The sequence below is a fragment of the Protopterus annectens genome, chromosome 6.part0, assembly GCF_019279795.1.
Source record: "Protopterus annectens isolate FY-2018-M chromosome 6.part0, PAN1.0, whole genome shotgun sequence".
NCBI classification, from domain to species: Eukaryota; Metazoa; Chordata; order Ceratodontiformes; family Protopteridae; genus Protopterus; species Protopterus annectens.
In genome coordinates, this window is record NC_056737.1 from 859,318,787 (window position 1) to 859,344,006 (window position 25,220).

At 44.8% G+C, this 25,220-nt stretch overlaps 1 protein-coding gene across 3 annotated transcripts in view; it reads right to left on the minus strand.

Moving 5' to 3' along the window:
- RCOR1 (REST corepressor 1) overlaps positions 1–25,220 on the minus strand; it is a 559,543-nt gene that overhangs the window by 281,521 nt on the left and 252,802 nt on the right. For all 3 annotated transcript variants that reach the window (XM_044074531.1, XM_044074530.1, XM_044074532.1), the window contains one exon: positions 22,130–22,182. In XM_044074531.1, coding sequence (XP_043930466.1) covers positions 22,130–22,182 — 53 coding nt within the window. The remainder of the gene's footprint in view (positions 1–22,129; positions 22,183–25,220) is intronic.

The window sequence follows — 25,220 nt, forward strand, 5'->3', positions numbered from 1 at the left end:
CCGCAACGCCAGAAGCACTGCTCTCATCTCTAGGACATTGATGTGCAGATGTACCTCGTGATCTTGCCACGTGCCTTGGATGGGGGGCACCAGAGGCTCTAGCCGGGGTGGAAGGGGACGGAATGACCGATCCGGGTGATGTAACTGACGACTTGGCCAGTGCGCTCCGCATGGCCTCAAAGGCTGGTCCCCCCAAATCCGAGGACCGACGGGCCTCCGAGGCCATGATCAGAGTCGGGGTCCTCTGAGCCGATGCGCTGAGAGGGAGGCTCGGAACAGATGGGTGTCCCGAAAAGTACAGTTTTGTACCTACCATAAATGTAGATGTCCGATAGGTATGCATCTGCAGTCCTAACATATGGGTTGTCCTGCCTCAGGCAGCCCTTCGGTCGGCCGGATTCCAAAGTCTGGGTCTGGCCTCGGCTGATGTCGCACTTCACCCGACGTCATAGCTGCTGTTTATTGGGTATAAAGGCATCAGCCGACGCCATTTTCCTCAGTGTTTCTTGCCCCAGATGCCAGGTGCCCTCTAGGAAGGCTAAATTTGGATAAATGCAAAAAATTCCAAACAGTAGAGAGCAAACAACATAAAAAAAAAAAAAAAAATATATATATATATATACATATATACAAACAAATACACCATAATAGATTCCCCCAGCTAGCTAAAAGAGGGGTAAATACCCTAGGAATACCACAGAGGGGAAGGAGGGTGGGTAATCCTGACTGCAGATGCATACCTATCAGACATCTACATTTATGGTAGGTACAAAACTGTACTATGTCCTTCAAGGATGCATCTGCAGTCCTAACATATGGGTAGAATACCATAGCCAAACTGGGGGAGGAGGCACTAAGATAAAGATGGTGTAGTTAAGATCCCTTGCAAAACAGCAGTTGAAAAACCTGCTCGGGATCTAGAGTATAAGGGAAGATTGTAATGCTTGGCAAATGTATGCACGGAGCTCCAAATAGCAGCTTCTAAAATATCTTTGGAAGCCACTCCTCGTAGGAAAGCTGTAGTGGTGGCTGTAGCTCTTGTGGAATGAGGTCTGATATTATCAGGAGTTGTCTTTCCATGAAAAGAGTAGCAAAATCGAATGCAATTTCCTATCCATTTTGAGATTGTCTGTTTTGAAATTGCTTTTCCTTGCATTCCTGTTGCATATGCTACCAGAAGCTGGTCAGTTTTTCTGCTGGTCTTAGTTCTGTCCAGATAGTAGCGTAATTGTCTGTGCACATCCAAGGTATGTAGCAGTCTTTCCTCCCTGTTCTGTGGGTTGGGGAAGAATGTAGGTAAATGAATCGCTTGGTTCAATGATACTCTGGAGACCACTTTTGGCATAAAGGTAGGGTTAGTTTTCAGAGAGACTCTGTCCTGATGGAAGATAAGGAAGGGTTGTACTGCCATTAATGCCTGTAACTCGGATACCCTTCTTGCTGAAGTAATTGCTAGCAGGAAAGCAGTTTTCCAAGACAAGAATTGTAATTCTGCTGTTGCTGCTGGTTCAAAAGGGGGAAGTGTTAACTTTTCCAGCACAAAGTTGAGATCCCATGTAGGTAAAGGTGGTTTCCTTGGAGGCTTTACATTTTTGATTCCTCTAAAGAACTGCCTGAGTAGAGGATGAGAGAAGACAGGAGGATCCATGTTGTATTCTGCTGAAATTGCTGATGCATGAATCTTAATGGAGGAGTAAGACAGGCCATTGTGGAACAGCTCTGCTAAATATTCCAGGATGTGTGCTATGTTTGCCAATGAGACATTTTCTCCCTTTGCTGCACTCCAAATGAGGTATCTTTTCCACTTGGCTGAATAAGTCTTCCTTGTGGAGGGTCTGCGTGCCTCCTGGATAATGTCCTTAACCCTCTGAGATAAACCTGGATTATTTTGTTTTATGCAATATTCCAAGCAGCTAGCTGCAGTGTTTTCAAGTTTGGATGTAGGATCTTGTAGTTGTCCTGTGTTAGTAGTAAGGGACATAGAGGTAGAGGCCATGCGTGTGTCCGAGACATGCTTCTCAGTAGCGGGTACCAATGTTGCCTCGGCCAGTCTGGAGCTATCAGAATTACCCTTGGCTGATCCTCTCTGATCTTCAGTAGAACTTTGTACATCAAGGGAAGAGGTGGAAATGCATATGCTGTCAGGTTTTTCCAGCTGAAGGATAGGGAGTCCACCCTCCAAGCAAGTGGGTGGTATGTTCTTGTGCAGAATTTCTTCAATTGGTGATTGTGTGGGGAGGCAAACAGGTCTATCTGTGGTAGTCCCCATTTCTTTGTTATGGCTTTGAAGATATCTGGATGCAGCATCCATTCGTGAGCATCCGTGGTAGTTCTGCTTAAGGCGTCTACTAGAGAATTTTCTTTTCCTGGTACAAATCTGGCCTGAAGTTGAATGTTGAGGTTCAGGGCCATATTCCACAGGTCCATTGCCATCTGGCATAGAGGATATGAATGTGTACCTCCCTGTTTGTTGATGTACCACATGACTGTGGTATTGTCCGTCCTTATCAGCAGATGACCCCGTTGAAGGAGTGGTCTGAATGCCTGGATCGCATGTTTCACTGCCAGCATCTCCTTTAGATTTATGTGTAGATTCAGCTGGTCTTGGGTCCATAGGCCTTGTATACACTTGTCCACCATGTGTGCCCCCCATCCTAGGTCTGAGGCGTCCGTGGTGATTGTCCGTCCTTATCAGCAGATGACCCTGTTGAAGGAGTGGTCTGAATGCCTGGATCGCATGTTTCACTGCCAGCATCTCCTTTAGATTTATGTGTAGATTCAGCTGGTCTTGGGTCCATAGGCCTTGTATACACTTGTCCACCATGTGTGCCCCCCATCCTAGGTCTGAGGCGTCCGTGGTGATGGTCTGGTTTGGATGCGGTTTGTGGAAAGGCAAGCCCCTGTTCAACTGACAGGCCTGAGCCCACCACAGGAATTCTTGCTTCAGGCATGGAATTATTGGAATCTGGGCTTCTAGACTGTGCTTGTGTTGAGACCATACATTCCTTAGATACCACTGTAGTTTTCTCATATGCAGCCTGGCATGCGGAACCAATATTATGCAGGATGCCATGTAGCCCAGGGCTTGCAGGACTTTCCTTGCAGTAAGCTGAGTTTGTGTTGTTAATGTCATGAAGTAGACTGGTAGTTGCTTTTGTTTTTCTTCTGTGAGAAAAGCCATCTGAGTTGATGTGTCTAGTTCTGCACCCAAGAATGTTATCCTTTGGGATGGTACTAGTCTTGACTTTTGCATGTTGACTGTGTATCCCAAGGCTTGCAACAGTTGTATGACATTTTCCAAATCTTTTGTTAACTTTGCCTTGTTGTCCGCTTGTATTAGGCAGTCGTCCAGGTATGGGTAAATTTGAATTCCCTGAAGTCTGCAATGAGCAATTACTGATGCCAGGCATTTCGTGAATACTCTGGGCGCAGTAGATAAGCCAAAAGGCAATGCTGAAAATTGATAATGCTCTGATCCTGCAAGAAATCTGAGGTGTCTTCTGCAATCTGGTCGTATAGGGACGTGCAGGTATGCCTCCTTGAGATCTAGAGTCACCAGCCAAGACTCCTTGCCCAGCATGGGAAGAAGTTGCTGGAGGGTCAGCATTTTGAATTTTGGAACAATGAGGTATGTGTTCAGTGCCGACAAGTCTAGAATAGGTCTCCATTGATTTTCTTTTCTTGGTACAAGGAAAAGCCTGGAGTAAAATCCTTGGCCTTGTTCCATAGGTGGCACCTCTTCTATAGCTCTCATCCTTAGTAAGTTGTTGATTTGTCTTAGAGCATCTGTTTTTTGGCTTGGTGGTAGGTTTGGCATTCCTCTCTTTTTTGGTAGAGTATGGAAGTGAAACCTGTAGCCCTTGTCTATTGTTTGTAAAGTCCATTTGTCTCCTGTAATGTAATGCCAGTTGTCGGAGAATAAGGCTAGTTTTCCGCCCAAGGGTGCTTCCAGTTGTTCCCTGGTAGGTGGAACTAGAGCCAAGTCATTGTGTCTGCCCTGTGGAAGTGGTTGTAGTTGATTCTGTGGCAGTACTTCTCTGGTTGGTAGGTTGCCACTGACATCCCCTGTAGGCACCCCTAGATTGACCTCTGCCTCTTGGGCATCTATTTCTGCCTCTCTGTGCTCTGGAGTTGTCTGGAAAGGACCAATTCTTCGAAGGCCAATTTCTGCTAAACCTCAGAGGTTGGACCTGTAAGAAATCCTTGACTGTTTGGACAGATTTTGCTTTTTCTTCCACCTTCTTTAGAACCTCCTGTGCAGGGGAGCCAAACAAACTTTGTTTCTCCATGGGAGCATCTAGGAGTTTTGACTTAACATGGTCTGGTAAGGATTGTTCTTTTAACCAGGCATGCCTTCGAATCACTGTTCCAGTCACAGCTGATCTAAAGGAAGCCTCCAGTGCATCATAGCCACATTTTAAGAAATGGTTACTGACCTGCTGAGAGTTATGTACCAAATCCTGAAGGGACTTGCGGTCTAAAGGTTCAGGAGAAGATAGTTTTTTATTTAGCTGGTCTAACAAAAATTCCTGGTACTGAATCATGTGAAATTGACAGTTCAAGGCCCTGGCCGAAAGAGTAGCAGAAGTATAAACCTTTTTACCCCATCTCTCTAATGCTCTAGATTCCCTTTCAGAGGGAAGAGGGTTTTTGGCAGAGGCAGCTGCCACACCTTTAGGGCCCTGTGAAATGGTTTCAGGGTCTGCAACAGGAGCCTTATACAAATAGTAGTGTGTGTCCGGGACACTGTAATATCTGTCTGGCTTGGCAGGGGCCGGAGGAAGAGAATCAGCAGTACAGGCATCATTATATGCATCATCAACAACTGTTAGTACTGGCGGAATGGCTAAAGGCCTATGCTGTGGTAAGTGTAAAAAAGTCCTTAGCCTTTTCCTTGAATCTGAAAAATCCTGGCCCTGCCATTGGAAGTGTTCCCTCATAGCATGCAAGGTTTCCCCAAAGGAAAATTCTTCAGGAGGAGAAGCAGAAGGAATGGAGTCTTCTGCATCAGAATCCTCATAAGGAGAATATGGGCCTTCGTGAGGGTCTGAAATGTCTGAGTCATCCGAGGAATAATCTGTAGAGACAGGTTCCGGGGGTTCAGTCCTAGGCCTCTTGTCTGGAGGGGATGAGAGGCCCTGTCTGGGTGAGGTTGGGATCCTCTGATCAAAGAAATGAGATCCTCAGCCAGGCTGAGTATTTGGGAACTAGAGGTAGGCCTATGTGAAGGAGTTTTGGCAGGCAAGGCCTTAGAAGTTTTAGCTGCCTTAGCCCTGGCAAAAGCCTTGATAGACATGGAAGCAGGGGGTCTAGCAGCCCCACGTGCAGGGGTAGTTATGTCTAAAGGAATAGTGTCTGATAAATCCTGGGTGCCTGCTTCTGTAGCAGTAAATTCAGTAGCAGATTCAGCCATGCTCTGTGAGGCCTCGGCTATCGGAAGCATGCTTTCGGCCGAAGGAAGAACCGGGGGCTCGGTTTCAGCCGAAACTGAGACATTCGCGGATGGCCTAACCGTGGTTTCAGCCGAAACCGCGGGCCGCGAATGTCGGTCCTTTTCCTTGCGCTTTTTAGCTAATTGAGTAGTCGGAGTCTCCGACGGCATTTTGTATGCAAAAGCGGGACCAAAAATCTCCTCTGCAAACTCCGACCGACGCCTAAGTGTCCGTCGGTTGAAGGAAGCACAGGCTAGACAAGCTGATACGTCGTGGTCTGGGCCTAAACAAGGAAGGCAGTAAGAGTGGAAATCCTTATGAGGTATTTGTTTCCCACAAGTTAAACAATTACTTACTTTGTCTGACATCGGCTGAGGCAAGAAAGAGTCCCCAACGGGGTACTTAGCTTTTTAGAAGTCTTCGGTAGTAGAAATCTCTGGATCTGACCGACCGGCACTTGCGAACAGCTTCTGCTTCGGGCACCGCGCGGCAAGAAAGACTGAGGAAAATGGCGTCGGCTGATGCCTTTATACCCAATAAACAGCAGCTATGACATCGGGTGAAGTGCGACATCAGCCGAGGCCAGACCCAGACTTTAGAATCCGGCCGACCGAAGGGCTGCCTGAGGCAGGACAACCCATATGTTAGGACTGCAGATGCATCCTTGAAAGACATCATCCCCCTCAGGCCTGACTGAGGAAACCCAAGTGCCAACACCTGTGGAAGGAGCCGACAGGGTCGGAGCCGTCGTCAGCACCAATAAACCTTTAAGGGGTATCGGAGCCGGCACAAGAATATCACTCGGAGCAGAGCACTCCAGCTCCGAAGACAAGGAAGCGCTCGGAGGAGGAACCATAGACACAACCAACAGGACAGGCTCCGGAGCCAACTGGGTCGGAGCCGAAAATAATTTAGCCAACACCGGCGACTGCAGGAGCCTCTGCACCACCCTATCAACATCCAAATCAGAAAGCCTGGAGGATTTGGAGGACAGGGATGGAGAATGGGATCTCCTATCAGGAGAACCATGCCTAACACTGGGAGATTGGCTCCGAACTGGTTCCAGTAAAATAGGAGCCAAAGCCGATTCCAACACCACCGATACCTCCTGCAGCCCCGAGGACACAGGAGCCGAGGAAGCAGAGTCAAGTTTTGAAAGTTTTCTCCGGCGGCTCCAAGGAGACAGACGGAGCCGGCGATCTTTTCTTAGTTTTCGAAGCCATAGGCTTGGCCTGAGAACCAGAGGCAGAGTCCAAGGACTCCTCAAATGAAGGTTTCAAGAGACCCTTCAGTATTAATTTATTTTTCTCTCCTGAAGCACTCTCGGACTGAAGACGTGACAAAAGCTGCAAGACTCTTGCAAATGAATTGCACCTAAACAATAAACACATACAGAATGTCCATCTGTGATGGACATTTTGTAACCACACTTGGCACATTTTTTGAAACCGGAAGGTTTATGTTCCTTCTGTTCTTTAGACATTATGAAAGAACCAAACTAGGAAACACAGCAGGCAGGAAAACAGTAACAACTCTGCCACAACCAAGAACCTCTAAGTGAAACGGTTCTCAAAACACACACACACACACACACACACACACACACACACACACACACACAATCCACGACAAGAAACAAGGATCTAGTGCTAGCAAAATTAGCCACAGACAACTTTAAATAACTACAACACACAAGAAACAAGGATCTAGTGCTAGCAAAATTAGCCACAGACAAATATTAAATAACTACAACACACAGAAAGGAGGACTAGGTCCTCTAACTCAAACGGGCCTAGCCCACCGGAAATTAGGGATACCAACTACAGACAAGAACACAATAATTAAACCACAAAATACAAATATAGCTATTAAAATAGCTTTTTTTCTGGGTGAAAACAGAAAATTTCTCGAAAGAAATTGAAAAGTAAAGGTACTTAGCCACAGCCAAGCGAGACCACGCCCTAGCTACACTAGCGGCAAACGAGATCTGGGATTATGGAGCAGTGCAACATGGGATACCTGCTTGGCCCAGCCAATGAGAGACTTCGAGCTAGTAAATAAACTGGCCAAGTCGGAGCCGATATTCGGCTCCGAACCCGTGAGTAAGAATGTAGGCGAGATTGGACTACATAACATTCTTGGTTCCAGTTTCCACTCGTGTGGGTCCATGAGTTTTCTTGCTTAGTCCGTCTGCCAGTGTATTTAGTTTTCCTGGCAGGAATTGAGCTTGTAGATTCACTTGGTAGCTCAAGGCTGTGTTCCACAAAGACATGGCTAGTCTGCAGAGGGGTTAAGAATGTGTACCCCCCTGCTTGTTTATGTACTGCATGACAGTGGTGTTGACCGTCTTTACCATTAGTTGCCCTGGAAGAATGTGGTCCTTGAAGGCTGTCAGAGCATTCTGCACAGCTAACATTTCCTTTTGATTTATGTGCAGGTGCATTTGACTTGGGTTCCATTTGCCCTGAATGCACTTCCCTGCCAGGTGAGCATAGTCTGATGGGTCTGTTGTCAAGGTTTGGGCAGCAGGGGGTAGTGTGAATGGTAGTCCCCTGTTTTGGTGGCAGGCCTCTGCGCACCACAGGAATGATGACACCATAAGCTTTTGAGATACCACTGTAGTTTCCTCATATGCAGCCTTGCATATGGAATTCGAAGAATGCAGGAGGCCATGAACCCCCAAGGCTTGCAGTATTTGCCTTACAGATTTGTGGCCACTTGTTTGAAGTAGGCTGTCAAATGAATCCGTTTCTCTGGCGTGAGGAAAGCCATCTGGGAAGTTGTATTCAAGCTTGCTCCCAGGAATATAATTTGTTGACAGGGTACCAGGTGCGATTTCTTTTCGTTTATCGTGTACCCCAGACAAGTCAGCACCCAAAGGCCAGATGATTCAAAAGTATGTCCTGGCTTTCTGCCTGAATTAGACAATCGTCCAGGTATGGGTATATCTGAATATTTCTTTGCCTGCAAAATGCAATGACTGGAGCTAGGCACTTTGTGAATACCCTGGGTACAGTAGATAAGCCAAAGGGCAGTGCAGAGAACTGGTAGTGGATGTAGCCTGCTCTGAAGAGTAGGTATTTTCTGCAAGAATCCCTTATTGGGATGTGCAGGTAAGCTTCCTTTAAATCCAATGTTGCCAACCAGGCATTTTTGCCCAGCATGGGAAGCAGCTGACGAGTTAGCATTTTGAATTTTGGAATTACCAAAAAGGTGTTTAGGATAGACACGTCCAGGAGAGGACGCCAGGAGTTGTCTTTTGTGGGTGCCAGGATAAGTCTGGAGTAAAAACCTTGTCCACATTCTTCTGCTGGGACAGGTTGAATAGCCCTGATACTTAGAAGAGAGAGAACCTGCTGTTGAGCCTCTGCCCACTAATTTGGGGGTAGGTCTGGCCAACCTTTTGGGTTGGTAAGGTGTGGAAGTGGAATCTGTAACCTTGGGAAACTATATTTAAAACCCATTTGTCTTGGGTAAGGAGTTCCCAGTTTTTTGCATGCAGGGCGATCTTTCCTCCTAAAGGTGCAGTCAGTTGACCAGGGCTTGGAAGGTTTAAGATTAAGTCATTGTGACAGTTTACCACAGGGGGGTGGCTTACTACTTCCAGCTTAGGAAGTGGGTGACCCCCACTGCTTAGGCCTGTGAGAACCTTGAGACTATGGCCTAGGTGGTCTGCTGTTCCTGGATTTGGACTGAGAAGGATTGGAAGAGACAGGTAAGGACAAATTCTTAGAAGGCCAATGCCTACTAAATCTGGGAGGCTGTACTTGCAGGAAATCTTTAACAGTTTGCATAGATTTAGCTTTTTCCTTCATCTTTTTAAGAACAACTTCTGCTTTGTTGTCTTGGTTTAAGGGAGCATCCAGTAATTTGGCTTTAAGATGATCTGGGAAAGTTTGCTCCTTAAGCCAAGCATGCCTTCTAAGAACAGACCCGGTAACAGCAGCCCTACAAGATGCCTCTAAGGAGTCAAAACCACATTGCAAAGTATGTTTACCAACTTATTCAGAATGCATTAAATCCTGTAATTCTTTATTTTCAGCACAGTCAGGAATTAACATCAGTTTCTCTTTAAGTAATCCAATAATATGCTGCTGGTACTTTAACATATGAAACTGGCAGTTTAAGGCCCTAATGACCAAAGTAGCAGAAGTGTATACCTTCTTACCCCACCTGTCCAGGGCCCTGGAATCTCTATCAGAGGGAGAAGGATTTTTGGCAGTAGTAGCCTTAATGCCTTTGGGTCCCTGTGAAATGGTCTCTGGGTCCGCAGTAGGATTCTTAAAGAGGAACTTGTGAGAATCAGTTACTCTGTAATATCGGACAGATTTCCTGGGAGCTGGAGGTAAGGTGTCTAGGGCCAGGCTAGATTCCAAGAAGGCATCATCTACAATGTCCAGTACAGGGGGGATAGCTAAAGGCCTGTGTTGAGGCAGGAGTAAGAATTCCCTAAGCCTCTTTTTGGAGTCAGAGTAATTCTGGCTTTCCCAGCAGAAATGCTCCCCAAGAGTGTGCATAGTTTTACCAAAAGAGAAATCATCTGGAAGGGAAGCAGAGGGAATGGAGTCCTCTGCATCAGAATCCTCATAGGTAGATAAGGGCAAATCCTGTTCATCAGAAGAAACAGAAATTTCAGAATCCTGATCAGAAGAATCAGTTGTAAAATCAGTTCTAGGTCGATTAGAGGGAGAAGGGTGGCTTCCCCTAATTAGAGTAGTAAGATCTTCAGCCATTCTTATTTGTTTTTTAGGCATATGGACCTGACCATGCTGTTTGGACGCCGAGTCTTAGGCCTTGAAGAAGAAGATGGCATTGGTTTAATATGCAAGTCAGTAGGCCTGAATACACCCTCAGAAGCCGGTGCCTGCACAGAGGCTACGGACCAATCCAAGGTAGAGACATCCGCAGGTTTCACAGTCGAAGAAGCATCTTGTGGTATACCGGACTCCGAATGGGTCAAAGTAGAGGCCTGCGAATCTGAACTAGCTGGTATCAGGGGCTGTGAAAATACCTCACTGAGTACTGGCGAACTGGCGACTAGCTTAATGGAGGCATCGTCGGCAGCTTTGGACCTATGCGGTCTCTGTCTTTATCTTTACGTTTTTTCAAAATGTCGGTAGTCTGATGGCTTACCGAAGCCATTTCTGCATAATTGAACAGAGTACCAAAATAGTTAGATGCGAAAATGAACAGACGACAAATAGTACGAGGATTGAATAAGGCAGAAAACCGACAGTGAGGAACGTTGTGGCCTGGGCCTAAGCAAGGAATGCAGTACGAATGAAAATCTTTATGAGGTATTTGCTTTCCACAAGAAATACAATTGTTAACTTTTACTTACATTGGTGTAGAGCAAGAAAAAGGATCCCCAACGGGGTACTTAGCTTTTTTGAAGACTTCGGTTCTGAAACTCGAAAATGAAAATTTCAGGAGTCAGAAGGCACTTGCGAACTGATTCTGCTTTTGGCACCGCACGGCAAGAAAGACTGATGTAATGGCGTCGGCTGCATGCTTTAAACTCCTGACTACCTGGCATAATGGAAGAAGAGACAGCAACCGATGCAGGACCCAAGACTTTGATAATCAGGCCGGCTGAGGTTCTACCTGCAAGTAGATAACCCAAATGTAATGACTACAACAGTGAAACACGAAGAACATCTAGGAGGACTGCTCTCATCTCAGAGATATTCATGTGAAGGCTGGCCTCTAGGGGTGACCACGCACCTTGAACAGGTTTCCCTTTGAAATGCCTCCCCCACCCCTAAAGGGAAACATTTATGGTTACTGAGGCCTGAAGGTTTGGTGGACAAAAGATTTTTCATTCTGCTACTGATGGAGACGTTATCCACTACTTTTTGTGATGGGCGAATCTTGGTGTAAAGGTGATGAAAACTTTGCAACCACTGAACTAAGAGAGTGCACTATAATACTCTCGTGATATCATGCTACAGGAACTAGTGTAATGGCAGAGGCCATCAAATCTAACAGATGAAGAATCAACCTAGCTTGAGGAAGAGGCTGCTGAATAACCTTAGAGGTCACTAAGCATAGGGACAACACTCTGGTCTGGAAGTTTGGTGATTTGAACGGCCGTGTTAATGTGACATCCTATAAACTCTACTTATTGCTTGGTGAACAGCTGACATTTCGAATGATAATATCCCCATATGTTCTGGTGTTGTACCAGTTGATCCTTAGAAGTAGCAGTAAAAAGCCATCTAGGTATGGGAACACCTGGATCACTTGCAGTTGGACCCGAGCTGCTACCACTACTATAACTTTTGCGAACATCTAGGGGGCTGTGGTGAGACTGAACTGCAGTGCCCTTAATTGAAAATGACTGGCTCCCAGAAGGAAACCGAGAAATCTCATGGCTCTCCTCTGTACCCTTATCTGATAGTAGCATTCCTGGAGATCTACAGAGTACATCCAATCATCGTTCCTCAAAAGGGGTAATACGGACTGTATCATGACCATTTGGAACTTTGTCTCATGAACGGATTACAATGCCTGAGGTCCCCTGTTTTTTTCTGGAACTAAAAAGAACCTGGAATAGACTCTGGATACTAACTAGTCTTGAGAGACAATTTGGATAACTCTCTTTTTAGCAACTTTGAGACCTCTGTTGTTTCAGATTCTAACTGAGTAAGTGGAATGTCAAGAATATTTAGTTTCCTATTTGGAGGCTAAGAAAAGGCAAAAGTATTATTACCTCTGGTGATTATCCTTAATACCCAGGAATCAGACACATCCTGCCTGGCTTGCAGGTGCAAGGATAAGTGCTCCCCAGCTTCCTCCAGAGTGCAGTCAGAAGGACTGGTAGAGTTTCTCGGTCGGTCCATCTCTGTCCTTAGGGCGATGTCTGTTCAAGCTGCTTCCCACTCTGCCCTGGAGGTCTGTTTCCAGGAGTTTCCTGGTGACAACCCTGTGACTTTCTGAACCACAAATTCTTGCCACCCTTTAGATTAACAGAAAAGGTTCTATGTGGAGTGGGGAAGTGGATTCCAGTGGCAGATAGGGCCTTACTTTCCTGTTCACTCCTAGTAAGTGCCTCTAGCCTTTGGTCTGAAAAGAGTGAAAAGTACAGTTGTGTACACTTACCATAAATGTAGATGTTTGAGTGTATTCACTGTTGCAGTCATCACACTTGGGTTATCCGCCTGCAGGTAGTCCTCAGTCGGTCCAAATACCAGAGTCTTGGGATTTCTGCGTCGGATGCTGTCACCTCTTCCATGATGTCAGGTCGTCAGGGGTATAAAACATGCAGCAGACGCCATTACATCAGTTTTTCTTGCCCCAGATGTCAGGAACCCTCAAAATGGGAAGCTATTACATGGTGTGGAACACCTCCAGTAAAAAGTAAATACCCCTGCCATAAAAGATGGCCATAAAGAGGATAGGTAGAAAGGATAGAGAAAGCCAGGGGGCTGGAGGGAGGGAAACCAGGACTGCAACATTGAATACACTCTAACATCTACATTTATGGTAAGTGTACACAACTGTACTATGTTCTTCGTGTTTCACTGTTGCAGTCATCACACTTGGGTTGATTCTCATAGCTGAGGAAGGGTGGAGGCAGTCAAGAAGTGTTAGGGCTGGTTAGCAGGCCTTGTAAGACTGTAGTAACAAATCCAGCTCTGGATTTAAGTGGTAAGGCTTTGTGAAGGTGTGTACAGAACTCCAGGTTGTAGCTTCCAGGATGTCCCTGGTAGGGACTCCCCTGAGAAATGCTGTACAGGTTGAAGTAGCTCTAGTGGAATGAGTTCTGATCCCCTGAGGGGTAGGTTTTCCATGGTGCTTGTAGCAGAAATGGATGCAGTGTGCTATCCATTTGGAAATGGTTTGCTTCGAAATGGCCTTGCCCTCTGCTCCTGTAGCAAAGCTGACTAGCAGCTGATCAGATTTTCTGAAAGGCTTAGTCCTGTCAAGGTAGAACCTGAGCTGTCTGTCCATGTCCAAGGAGTGCAGGATTCCTTTCCCCTTTATTCTGAGGATTAGGGAAAAAGGTTGGCAAATGGATGGATTGGTTTAAAGCCATACTGGATACCACCTTGGGCATAAAGGATGGGTTAGTCCTTAGGAAAACCCTGTCAGCATGGAAAATAATGATGGGCTATGCCGCCATTAATGCCTGTAACTCAGACACTCTTCTTGCTGAAGTGATGGCTGGAAGTAAGGCTGTTTTCCAACAGAGAAATTTTAACTCTGCTGAAGCAGCAGGTTCAAATGGGGGAAGTGTGAGCTTCTCCAGTACAAAGTTAAGGTCCCAGGCTGGGGTGGGAGCTCTCCTAGGGGTGCCTTAAATTGTTAGTTCCTCTCAGGAACTGTTTGAAGACAGGGTGAGAAAAGACAGGTGGGCTCAGTATTATAATGAGCTGAGATGGCAGAGTCATGAATCTTAATGGATGAGAAGGATAGGCCTCTGTGGAGCAGCTCTGCTAGGTAATCAAGGATTTGAGGTAGGGTGGAAACAGCTGTGTCCTTTCCTTGAGACTGACTCCAAGAACAAGTATCTTTTCCACTTTTCAGCATAGGATTTCCTAGTACTAGGCCTTCTGGCCTCAAGGATGACATCCAGCACCTGTTTGCTGAGGGATGCTGGTGGTGTACTCAGGGGATAAGCCAGGCTGCAAGGTTTAGGGTTTGCAGCTGTGGATGCAAAATCTGTCCCTGTTGCTGAGACAGCAGGGAAGGTGTCTGATGTAGGTGCCAGGGTGGCACTGCTGTCAGACTGCGTAAGAGTGGGTACCTGTGCTGGCATGGCCAGTATGGTGCAATAAGGATTGCCCTTGGCTTGTCCGGTTTGATCTTGAGTAGTACTTTTGAGAGGGGCAGAGGAGGAAAGGCATAAATTGAGAGGTTTTCCCGTGTAAAGGATAGGGCATCCACCGTCCAGGCTCTGGTGTGAGGGTTCCTGGTACATAATTTTCTCAATTGGTGGTTTTGGGAGGAGGCAAAAAGGTCCACCTCCGGTGTTCCCCACCTCAGGGTTAGACGTTTGAATGAGCTGGGTTCCAGCTTCCACTCGTGAGGGTCCAGTAGATTTCTGTTTAAGTTCTCTGCCAGTGAATTTTGCTTGCCTGGCAGGAATTTTGCTTGTAGATGCACTTGGTTGCTCAAGGCTGTGTTCCACAGGGCCATGGCTTACCTGCAGAGTGGGTAAGAATGAGTTCCCCGGCTGCTTGTTTATGTACCACATAACTGTGGTGTTGTCTGTCTTTATCAAGAGTTGTCCTGGAAGGATAAGGTATTTGAAGGCTGTCTTCTGGGCTCCATTTGCCTTGAATGCATTTGCCTGCCATGTGAGCCCCCATGCATAGTCTGATGCGTCTGTTGTCAGGGTTTGGGCGGCAAGGGGTTGAGTGAAAGGAAGTCCCTTGTTGTGGTTGCATGCCTCCACCCATCAAAGGAACTCTGCCCTTAGACAAGGTACGATAAGAATCACTGTTTCCAGGTCCTAAGAATGTTGACACCAGAGACTTTTTAAGTACCACTGAAGTTTCTTCATATGCAGTTTTGCATATGGAATTAGCAGAATGCATGAGGTCATGAACCTTTGGGTTTGCAGTATTTTCCTTGCAGATAGCTAGGTTTTGGTGGCCATTAGTTTGAAACAGTTTGTCAAATGGACCTGGTTTTCTGGAGTGAGGAATGCCATCTGGGAAGTTTTGTTCAAGCTTGCTCCCAGGAATACAATTTGTAGGCTGGGCACCAGTTATGATTTATTTTCGTTGATGGTGTATTCCGGTGAAGTTAGAAGTCTTTTTACAAATGCCAGGTGCTGAAGAAGCAATTCCTGACTGTCTGCCTGAATCAGGCAATCATCCAAATATGGGTAAATTTGAATATTTCTCTGCCTGCAATATGCAATGGCTGGAGCCAGGCACTTTGTGAGTACTCTGGACGCAGTAGATACACCATAGGGAAGTGCAGAGAACTGACAGTGCATAGAGCCTGCCCTAAAACGTAGATATTTCTTGCAAAAACTCCCTTATGGGGATGTGCAGATAAGCTTCTTTTAAGTCTAGGGTGCCTAACCAGGCATCCTTGGGTAGCACAGGAAGAAGGTGTTGCAGTGTAAGCATTTTGAATTTTGGAACCACCAGAAAGGTGTTGAGAATTGACAGATCCAGGACAGGGCGCCAAGATTTCTCTTTTCTGGGAACCAGGAACAGTGTGAAGTAGAAACCCTGTCCCCTTTGTTCTACTGGAACAGGCTGAATAGCCCTGATATGGAGAAGGGAAAGTACTTGCTTTTGAGCATGGTCTGGAAATCTGCTTGGGGTTGGGAGGGAGTGGAAGTACATCTGCTTGGGGTTGGCAGGGAGTGGAAGTACAATCTGTATCCCTGGGATACAATGTTTAGAACCCATCAGTCCTGAGTAATGGACATCCAGTTTTTTGCTTGAAGGCCGTGTTTTCCTTCTAGGGGTGGAAGTACTTGGGCATGGCTGGGAAAGATAAGTGGAAAGTCATTATGAGCTTTTTCCATAAGGGGGTGGCTTACCACTCCCTGTTTTTGATGTGGGAACACTCCATTGTTTAGAACTCTGCATACCCTGAGACTGTAGTCTTGGTGGTCTGTTTCCCCTGGGTTTGGACTGAGAAGGTCTGGGAGGGACCGGAAAGGACCAGTTTTTTGAAGGTCAATGCCTACTGAATCTAGGTGGCCGCACCTGTAAGAAATCTTTGACAATTTGCATAGATTTAGCTTTTTCTTCCATCTTTTTAAGAACAACTTCTGTTTTTGTGCAAACAAACAATCCTGTTTTAATGCAGCATCTAGTAATTTTGCTTTGACATGGTCTGGCAAGACTTGTTCCTTCAGCCTACCATGCCTTCTCAGTTTAGATCCAGTCACAGCAGCCCTGCAAGATGCTTCTAAGGCATCAAACCCACACTACAAAGTATGTTTACTAACCTGGTTTGCAGAATGCATTAACTCTTGTAAATCTTTATTTTCTGCACAATCTGGAAGTAACACCATTTTTTGTTTAATTAGTTCCATAATATGTTGCTGGTACTTCAACATGTGAAACTGGCAATTCAAAGCCCTGATGGCAAGAGTTGCAGAGGTATATACCTTCTTACCCCATCTGTCTAAATCTCTAGAATCCCTGTCTGAAGGGGTAGGGTTTTTGGCTGTAGTAGCCTTAATGCCTTTAGTTCCCTGGGAAATGGTCTCTGGATACGCAGTAGGATTCTTAAAGAGAAATTTGTGAGAGTCAGGTACTCTGTAGTACCTCTCAGGTTTTCTAGGAGCTGGTGGTAAAGTGCCAGGAGTAAGACTGGGTTCCATGAAGACATCATCTACAATATCCAGGACAGGGGGTATAGCTAGAGGCCTGTGCTGAGGCAAATCTAAAAATTCCCTGAGTATCTTTTTGGACTGAGGATAGTCCTGGCATTCCCAGTGGAAATGTTCTCTTAAGGTATGCAAGGTTTCACCAAAAGAAAAATCCTCTGGAGGGGAGGAAGAGTGAATTTATTCCTCTGCATCTGAATCCTCATAGGTAGATAATGGTATGTCCTGGTAATCAGAAGGGTCAGAGTCATCGGACTCCTGGTCTGTAGAATCAGGAGGAAATTCAAATCTTTGTCTTTTAGCAGGGGAAGGCTGGCTTCCCCTAATTAGAGTAATAAGGTCTTCAACCATTCTAAGCATTTGTTTTTGTGGCATGGGAGCTCAAGCATGCGCTTTGGATGTCTGTTTTCTAGGTGTAGTGCAAACTCTGGGCCTGAGAAACTCAGTAAATTTAGTTAAAAATGAAGATGTTGGTTTAATACGAATATCTGTACCTCGGAATACACACTCAAAAGCTGGTGCCTGCACAGTGGCTCCGGACCCATCCACGGTAGAGGCAGCAAGTTCCATTGTCGAAGAAGCATCTCGCGGCATACCGGACTCCGAATGGGTCTCAGCAGACTTAATGGAAGGGTAGTCGGCAGTTTTTGACCTATGTGATCTGTCTCTGTCTTTGCGCTTTTTCGGAAGATTGGTAGTCAAATGGCTTACTGAAGCCATTTCAGAAAATGGAGAACGAGCGCAAAAGAATTTAGTTACAAAAATAGCAAGACGACGAATGGTTTGGGTGTTAAGGCACAAAACCAACAGAGAGGGACGTCGTGGTTTGGGCCTATACAGGTGACACAGTAAGAATGAAAATCTATTCAAGGTATTTGCTTTCCACAGGCAAGACAACTGTTAACTTTTTCTGACATCGGTTAGAGCAAGAAAAAAGAATCCCCAATGGGGTACTTAGCTTTAGAAGACTTCAGGTTTGAAACTCGAAAAATGAAAATTTCAGGTAGCAGCCGATTGGCACTTGCAAACTGCTTCTGCTTCGGGCTCCTTCTCGGCAAGAAAGACTGATGTAATGGTGTCAGTTGCATGTTTTACACCCCTGGCGACCTGACGTCATGGAAGAGGTGACAGCATTCGACGCAAAAATTCCAAGACTCTGGTATTCGGGCCGACTGAGGGCTACCTCCAGGCAGAAAACCCAAGTGTGATGACTGCAACAATGAAACAAGAAGAACATCCATTGAATGGGGCATTAATGAATGAAGTCTTATAGCTTTCCACAAAATTGCAGAGATGCATCCAAGAATGTCAACGGATGGTAATGCTGGTGCCTGTTGTGCTGCCTGTACCATCGGTTGCAAAGGAGAGCAGATACATGACCATGTTGGAAGTGACTACAGGGTAAACAGTTGGGAGTACGCTGTTTTTTGAACACCTGCTAGTAAGTTACCCACAAGGGACCTGGTAAGGTCCTTCTTCAGGTCCTGCTAAAAACTTACAGGTTCCTCTAAAAATGTACAAATGTAAAAATGTCCATGCTCTAAGTGTGGAGGACACTGAAGCATAAGCCCATTTCCTCAATCTGTCCAGCTCCCCTCACTCCCTGTAATGGGGATGAACAGAAGAACTCTCCTCAGGCAGTTCCTTTTTTTTTTGTGGCTGTTGCTACTCCCATGGTATCTACTTGTGGCCCTTCACACCAGTGTTTCCTGTTCTTTAGAGCTACTAAAATCCAATCTGGCTTCTCAGGGATAGGTTCCAACTACTTCTGGGTATTTCCATACCGACTGTGCCAGGCATAAGTCGGTGGTACTACTCAGGACAATGAGCCAGTACAAAAAGCCATGAGGAACACATTCACTTGGTGATGGAGTTTCAGTGGACCATTCCCATTGCTATTTCTTTAATTCTTGAATGTCACAAAAGGTGAATTCTTACAGAGGGACTTACAGGAGCCTTCATCTTCACCCAAATCTGTATCTTCAGTAACAGATTTTGGGGAAGAATCAAAGTGATCCTAGAAAATAGACTTGCAAAAGGAAGCTAGTCTATGGGGAATCTCTGGAAACAGTTATGAATCAGACTGCCAAGTATCCTCTTAAGCCTAAAGGTATGGAGTGTCCCCACTGATCTGAATGGGAGCAGTACGTCAAAGGACCCATTCGGAGTTGGGAAGGATCCAAGCTTGAAGGCTGCACCTGACTCCTTGGTTCAGCAACACCCTGTTCAAAAGCCTCGAAGGCAGAAGTGGTGATCAGGACTGAGGGTACATCCCTGCTATCCAAGGGCACAGAAACTATCCCAAGCCCAATCAGGGTCAGCTCTGAGGAAGAGTGGAGGCCCTAAGAGGTAAAGATGGATCCAAAAACTTCAGAATCAACTCCACTGCCACCAATGCTTTGGCTCTGAGACTTGTTTTGATTCAAAAGAATTTGAGTCAAGAGAGTAAGGAATGTTGTCGAAGCCAAAGTCCCTTGAGCTGTCGTCTCTGAAGTGCACCTGGGTTAAGGTGGTACCCGGCCTTTGGACATCAGATCTGAATGGTGGACTGGTACTGGAGAAAAACGGGGGGGGGGGGGGGGGTAGTGGAACCTGTACCTTGAGTGCTCTGTAGGAATGGTGACAGGAGGGCTTCCCAGCTGGATTTGTGTTCTTAGGAATGTCCACCTCGTTAAAGCTTCTGGTGGACTAGGCTAGCCGTGATGAAAATGGCAATGACAGAGGTCTGCAGTACCAACCTCTCTTGTAATATTGGTGTATGGAGCCTAGCAATCACTGACTCCAGGGAGAATCTAGGTTGAGGCGAGGGAGATCAAATCCGAGCAGCAGTTGATCTGATTTCCTCGGAGTCTTATGTGTCAGACCCAAAGGCTTTGGAGACCTTTTCCTAGATTGTTAAGTTTTTTTTCTTCAGATCTCGCTCTCTCTAGGTTTTTCTTAGATCTCCCCCTCTCTTTTACTCCATGCGGTGGTGGTGCTGCGGTAGCATTGTCGCCTCACAGTAAGACGTTGTCCTGTTCGATTCTCAGCTAGAGCGTCTTCTGTGTGGAGACATGCGTGAATGGGCGTACCTTCTTTGAAGGTTGTGCGTCAGAGCTGGCAACTCGGTACGTAAAAATCTACTGTCAATCATTAGTGGACCGGAGTTCCGCTGTGGCGACCTCTAACCGGGAAAAGCCGAAAGACACAACAACAACAGCAACAACTGCCCGTGGAAGCTGAAGTTGGTCTTGGAGTACTAACCACGGGTTGCGAGGATGAAGACCCTGTCTGAGAGGGGAGCAAACCTTTTAGAATAAGATTTCCCATCTGATCTTGAACAGCCCTGGTCCCATAGGAAGCACAAATATCACAATTTTCTTCTAGATGGGCAGAACCTAAAGAATAGTCACAAAAAGATTGTGTGTATAGAGGTGGAATTTTGTGTCCACTGGCAGTGCACTTCTTAAACCACTGTTTTGCTTTCTGACATCAGTACAGAAATGACAGTAACAACAAGCATAACTAGAGAAAATAAAGGAATATTAAAAACTATTTTCCTAAACACTTCCCTATATAACTATACAGCACTGAACTACTGTTTTAATTCTAACATTTCTAGAGAAAAAAAAACATTTTAGCTCTAATAATGTTAAAGGATCCTTATGATCCTAACACTAAAACCAAGAAACAACATCTAACAATTAACTAAGTTATACCTACAACTAACACAGCACACCTACAATTTCTACATTAAAGCCATAAAAGGGTTATGGAGGAGACAAAATCTAACAATAACTATAAAAGAAACTTTCACTTAACACGATGATATAGAGCTCTCGGGACACACATTTGAAAAGTTCAGGAGGCAAACAAGATCGGAGGTACATTAGTAGGGGCAGTCACAGCTTCAGATACACAGCTTTAGATGAAGGCACTGAGGTTAGTAACTTCAATCCCCAATGACTGGCAACAAACCAAATGTTTTAGGAATAAGGGACCAAAAAAATAAAGTAAATACCTTGACATACTTTTAAAGTGTTATATTTTGGATGCAAAATGCATCCTCCAACACCATTATCACATACTACAGCAAGTTTGAAATATTAGGTGGAGGAACGATTTTACATAAAAAAAAAAAAAATATCTATCATCTATATATATATATATATATATATATATATATATATATATATATATATATATATATATATATACATACACAAATTATATAGTAATAAAAAAATAAATACATAAAACACAATAATTTTACAGACAGCCCATTCTCCAAGCGTAATAATGCCCTCCACCGTGTGCATTATTGTGGAAAAAATGCTCTGCCAAGGGTGTAGAGGCCCTGTGCCTGTGGCGTCGGGCCTTAGAACACCCCGGGGGGGGGGGGGGCGCATTATTTTCCACAATAACACACACCCAGTAGGGCATTATTGCTGGTTTAATAGCATAGCTGGTTCTGTTAAAAATAAAATCAGCTACTATTCTGATGTACAAGGTTATGTGATCTAATATATTTAGTAGGCAGAGGTGTATGTGTGTGGGGCTATACACCCACATTGGCATTGGAGGGGACAAAAAGCACAACCTCTTCCAAATTACTGTAACTGCATAACTCAGTTGCTTGCATTTTAATAACATTTTTGAACTTTAAATTTTATTAGCAGTATTGAAACTTTCTGATATGACTACTTAAAAATACTTAGTCATGCAGCTAGGCTACCTCATGTATGAGGCATATGACTAAGGGCTTCACCAGAACTTAACAGTGGTACAGGAAAACACAGAAGTCTGTATTCATGCAGCAGCTACAAGGGGCTCATGGCTCAACCAAGTGGATTTAATGGGCATCAAGTGTGACCTCTTTCATATTTCACTCTTCTGTAAAGGTGTGCTTTCAAATGCACATAAGAAAGTTAAGTGGGACACGATTACTTTGGTAATGTGCTGATGGTGCCTACACATCAGTATCAGGATAGCATCATAAAATGAGAAGCACCCAAACCTATAAACCTATTAGCATAAGAAATCTGGACAGAGCCAAAAATAATAGGGGGGGGGACAAAGACCCATAATCAGGGAAAGGTTTGAAATATTGCTCTTTTAAGAAACTTAGAAATTTGCTGGAACAACAGGTTTTGCATTACCATGGATTTTCTGATGGATATAAAGTGTGAAACTCAAATGTGTGCCACTTAGTGACATCAGTCTTAACGAATCGGCACAAAACCACAAACTTTAAATGGAAGACAGTTGAGAGGTAGAGAAGCACTACTGCCCTCCCTTAAAAAAAGGCGACAGAATTGTCCTACATCAGCCAGTCTGGACATCAACTCTGAACTGAGATTGAAAGCAACGACAATGAGCAAATTAGCAGCAGCAGTCTCCACAGAAAACCTACCTGCTCTATATTGTATCCATGCTTCTCTTTGGCAATTGCTATATATTCATCCACTGTAACATAAACAAAGAAAACTTGAAATTAAAACACGTGAAATTACACAGCTAACCTCACAGAACAACTACAATCACACAAGAATGTATGAAAGATGCATATTTTTATATGTCCACTTGTTAACTAGCTAAGTGACCTGATCTGAACATCCTTTTCAATGACACAGGACAGCTGTCAGATAGAACAATTTCAAGCAGATAGTCATATGCACAGTCAGACTGACTTACAATAACCTATGAAAAACAATATACTCAACAGGTCAGTTATCGGATTGAAATGAACCATGAAGGGAGTGAATGAGTGAACGCTGGAAACCACTGTCTGAAAAGTAGTTTACTGTAAATACACCACAAATCCAACACACCCTCAAAATGATCAAGTCCTTTCATCCCACTTGGGAGACTTCATCAGAATGCCTTGTCACTCATTACTTAATTTACACCTAATTAATCACAAAAGTACAGTTTTGTACCTACCATAAATGTAGATGTTCGAGTGTTCACCCTGCTGCAGTCATCACACTTGGGTTATCCTGCCGTCAGGCGGTCCCGCAGTCGGCCTGAATTCCAAAGTCTTGGTCCGGCGTCGGTTGCTGTCGCTTCTTTCTCGACGTCAGAGCGCCAGGGGTATATAAGAGGCATTCGACGCCATTTTCTTCAGTTTTTCTTGCCCCAGATGTCAGGTGCCCCCAATAGTTAGGAAAAAAATATATATATATATATATATATATATATATATATATATATATATATATATCTAGATAAAAATAAAACTATACCCTTAGGCACAAGCAAATACACCAGAGGTTGTATAGGATAGAGTGGTATAGATAAGTTCAGCTAGTTCAGCGGGGATGGAGGGAGGGTAACCTGGACTGCAGCAGGGTGAACACTCTAACATCTACATTTATGGTAGGTACAAAAAGTACAGTTTTGTACCTACCATAAATGTAGATGTTCGAGGATTCCCTGCAGTCCTGACAATTGGGTATAGTCCAATACCAGAGGGTCATGGCGCCTTAGACTGAGCGTCAATGCGTCAAACTTACTCGCATGACTTTCTTGCCCCAGATGTCAGAAGACCCAAAAGACAAGTCCCAAAACAACCTGCACCAAAAACATGTACAATATATACAGTAATACATACAAAAATATAAGCATGAAAACTCACCTACACAACCACCCTGAAACACAGAGGGAAGGAGGGAGGTAAGAATTTGAGCAGGGAATCCTCGAACATCTACATTTATGGTAGGTACAAAACTGTACTATGTTCTTCGTCTTCCCTTGCTGCAGTCCTGACAATTGGGTAGAATCCCAAAGCAGAGGTAAGGGAGGCTGGCAAATTATAAAGTAGCAGGAGCTGACAACATGCCTTGTAAAACAGCTGTGGCAAAACCAGCTCTAGTCTTAGAGTATATAGGCAGGTGATAATGCCTAGAGAAAGTATGCACTGAACTCCAAGTAGCTGCTTCCAGAATATGAAATGCTGTTGAAGTGGCAGTAGCCCTAGTGGAATGAGGCCTAATCCCAGCTGGAACCTCTTTGCCATGATGGGAATAACAAAATGCAATGCAAAAGCCAATCCACCTAGAAATAGTTTGTTTTGACACAGGCTTGCCCTGTGAACTCAAAGCAAAAGAAACAAGTAACTGCTGAGACTGCCTAAAATCTTTAGTCCTGCTCAAATAATAACATCTAAAGTGTGCAAAATCTTTTCCCCTTTATTTTGAGGATCTGCAAAAACGTAGGCAAATGAATAGTTTGGTTTAAAGCCACACTAGAAACCACCTTAGGCATAAAGGAAGGATTAGTACGTAATGATACCCTGTCCTTATGGAAAATCAAAAAGGGCTCTACTGCCATAAGGGCCTGCAACTCAGACACCCTTCTTGCAGAAGTAATAGCCAACAGAAAAGCAGTCTTCCATGACAAATATTTCAATTCAGCAGTAGCTGCAGGCTCAAAAGGTTGTAGAGTAAGTTTTTCCAACACAAAATTGAGATCCCAAGCAGGAGTAGGAGCTCTAAGGTGGGTCACAATCATAGTGAGCTGAAATTGCTGCAGCATGAATCTTTATGGAAGAGAAGGACAAACCTTTGTCCAATAATTCAGTAAGATATTGAAGAGCCACACTCAAATTAGGCTCTGAAATCTCCAAATTCTTTGCTGTACTCCAAAATAAAAATCTCTTCCATTTTTCTGCGTACCTCTCCTAGTACTAGGCCTTCTAGCTTCCATAATTACATTTAAAACTTGTTGAGGAAGCTGAGAGCTACCATGCTTCAACACAGAATATGCCAAGCTGTGAGATGAAGAGATTGAAGCTTGACATGGAGCAGATGACCGTCCTTCTGAGATAACAAATGAGGAATCAGAGGTAAAGGCCATGGAGGCTTCTTTACAAGACTCCTTAGAAGTGGGTACCAGTGTTGTCGAGGCCAATCTGGAGCTATCAAAATCATCCTTGGCCTGTCCTGTCTGACCTTTAGTAATACCTTTGGAAGAAGAGAAGGCATAGACATGAAGGTTTTTCCAACTGAAAGACAGAGCATCCAGTGTGATGAAACCCCTTTGTGCAATACCTTGGCAGCTGGTGGTTTAGTGGAGAAGCGAACAGATCTATGTCTGGAGTTCCCCATGACACTGTCAATTTCTGAAATACATGAAGATCCAGTTTCCACTCGTGGGGATCCATGATTTGTCTGCTTAATACATCTGCTCTAGGGGTTTCTGGCAGAAACCTTGCCTGAAGAGTCAGTTGCAGGCTTAAATCATTGCTTGCCTGCATAGAGGATAAGAATGTGTTCCCCTTGCTTGTTGATGTACCACATGACAGTTGTGTTGTCTGTCAGAATCAACACCTGCCCTGGAACATCAATGCAAACTGGACTGCTAACATCTCCTTCATGTTGATATGTAGATGCTGTAGTCTGGCAGGCCACTTGTCTTGTATCCACTTTCCATTTAGATGAGCTGCATCTGTCGTTAAAATCTGAGAGAGTCCCTTGTTTAGGTGACATTCCTGAGCCCACCAC